At 36.9% G+C, this 2,325-nt stretch overlaps 1 protein-coding gene across 1 annotated transcript; it reads right to left on the reverse strand.

Moving 5' to 3' along the window:
- Nucleotides 1-45: 45 nt before the first annotated feature.
- On the reverse strand, nucleotides 46-1,191 carry LOC113374696 (longitudinals lacking protein, isoforms H/M/V-like). The gene has a single exon (XM_026614671.1). It carries the CDS (start codon nucleotides 1,189-1,191, stop codon nucleotides 46-48), a length of 1,146 nt encoding a protein of 381 aa, XP_026470456.1.
- Nucleotides 1,192-2,325: the final 1,134 nt, after the last annotated feature.

Below are 2,325 nucleotides of genomic sequence, written 5' to 3' on the forward strand. Positions count from 1 at the left end.
TATCATACTGAAAGAATGGTGGATCACTTTTGTAGCCTCCCTGGTCTATCGATATGTTTTAGTTATTAACGACGATCCAATACTGCCAACAATCAGGAGATCTGGTGAGTTACGATGTTCTGCCGCTGCGTTCTGCCACCCAGCAAAACCTCGTCTAGATCCTTCACCACCATGACTAGGTCCAGCTTGTGACTGGTCACGATGTTCTGCCGCTGCGTCCTGTGCTGCCATGAACACTTCATCTTGCGTCCTACCCTCGCCTATATTGTACCATCCAGCAAAATCTTGACTGGATCCTTCACCACCATGACTGGGTCCTGGTCCAGCTTGTGATTGGACCATATCATCCATATCGTCGTCATCAAGTGTTAGGTCTATAATATAGTCATTGCATCTTGCATCAGCATATTCGGATGTGGGTTGAAGTATTAGTTCACTACTTTCTAGTGTTCGTACTTCTGTGATAATAGGAACATTCAATTCTTTAGAGGGTGACTGGAATACATCTAAAGAGTATTCAGTCATATCCGTTACATTGGTGCGGTTTATTGAACGTTCATTGAGGTGAGAGACAAATTTTGTATAACTACTTAAATGACTGAGTTCATGATTATCAGGTAATACGGAAGATACATCATTACTATACCTCCTACTCTTCCTTCGTTTCCTAGAAGTTGGGTTAGAGGAGGTTTCCCTATTGGCAGGTGTATTTTGATCCGCTACGTCATCATCACGCGGGGGAAGTTCGACTATTGGTTCACTAATAGTAGGACTGAAAGATTTTGTAGAAACAGGAAGAGGTGAACTAGTTACACGCTGATTCTCTTTATTTGTCCCACTATTTGAGAGGCCTCTAATTTGCAGCATCTCAGCGGCCTTTAAAAATGCTTCTACTTGATCAAACCTTATGTTCACTTGGCCTCGGTACATATAATTCATTATTGCCTTCAGTTCCTGGTACTTAACATCCTTTAAAATAAAAACAGGATGTTTGTCATATTGAAGCCTCAACAGGGATTCAAAATATGGGCTACAAGCAGATAAAATTATTTTGTGGGCCCTCAAATATTTTCCCTCAGCTGCTAAGGTGCAATCCACAAAGAATTCATTTTCTAGTAAAGAGTCGAACTGTGATATCAGTGTCGACTGATGGTTTTTCCACTTTAAACAAAATTGTTCACTGTTTTCCATCTTGCGTAAATTTCTATTAAGTACTATCACACTTTAAATTAATTACGAAAAAACTAATTATTTTTACATTATATTTGAGGACTACTCATCCGAGCTAAACAATCAAGCTTACATTGATTTGTTTTACTACTGACATATTTGAAATCTGTCAGTAGTATAAGCGGAAAAAAATTAACAAAGTAGGCCCATATGTATCAAACAATCATGTCAAAATTTTTAGCATTTTTCAGTTCAATAGTTTCCTTCGTTTATGAGTTTCAAAATTTCGAGTAGATTCACGATAATTCACAATTAGTACACACGTTGGCCAAGCTGGAGTCCTAATAGTGAACGCGACATTGGAACTCTATTGTCTTGAATACGGTATTGAAACAAGTGGTATATTAGTTGATTCTGGTATAAGATAGAATTTGCAAACAGATAATTGCTATACCTCATTTTTCAATGAGAGCGGTTATGGATGAAGTTCTAGTAGGAAAATATAGACACATGTTTGAAAAAAGTAACCTGATAAGGGATAAAGAAAATGCTGCCAATAACTACACTCACGGTCACTACTTAATCAACAGAGATGCCAAAGATAATGTTATGGATCGCTTGCGCAGGCTCACTGAACAATATACAGGTTAACAAGGTTTTTTGTATTTTATTCTATTGGATGTGGTACTGGATCTAGGTTTTCATAATTGTTAATGCAAAGACCCAATGACACTTTCCAAAAAAAAATGTAAATTTCAAGTACCAGCATATCAAGCCCCGTAGGTTTCAAAGGCTGAAACCTACAATGCCATTTTTACTACACGTGCAACTATTGCAGCAGCAGCAGATGTAGCATTTATTGTAGATAATGAAGCTATTTATGATATTTGTCAGTCCAAGTTAGTAATTAATTTGAACCGTTTGATTCGCCAAGTGGTTTCATCAATCACTGCTTCTCTTTGTTTTGAGTTTTGATTTAAAGTTTTAGACGTTGATTTAGCTGAATTCCAGACTATCCAAAAATTCACTTTCCTCTATCATTATAGGCTCCAATTGTTTCTGCTGGTAAAGTTTATAAAGACAAAATGGAGGACAAAAACATCACAATTGAATTGTTTAACGATACTAATTAAATGATAAAATGCTATACAGGAA

Source organism: Ctenocephalides felis, unplaced genomic scaffold, assembly GCF_003426905.1.
Source record: "Ctenocephalides felis isolate EL2017-DRISC unplaced genomic scaffold, ASM342690v1 CF-g0.4_SCAFFOLD_01886, whole genome shotgun sequence".
Classification (NCBI taxonomy): Eukaryota; Metazoa; Arthropoda; class Insecta; order Siphonaptera; family Pulicidae; genus Ctenocephalides; species Ctenocephalides felis.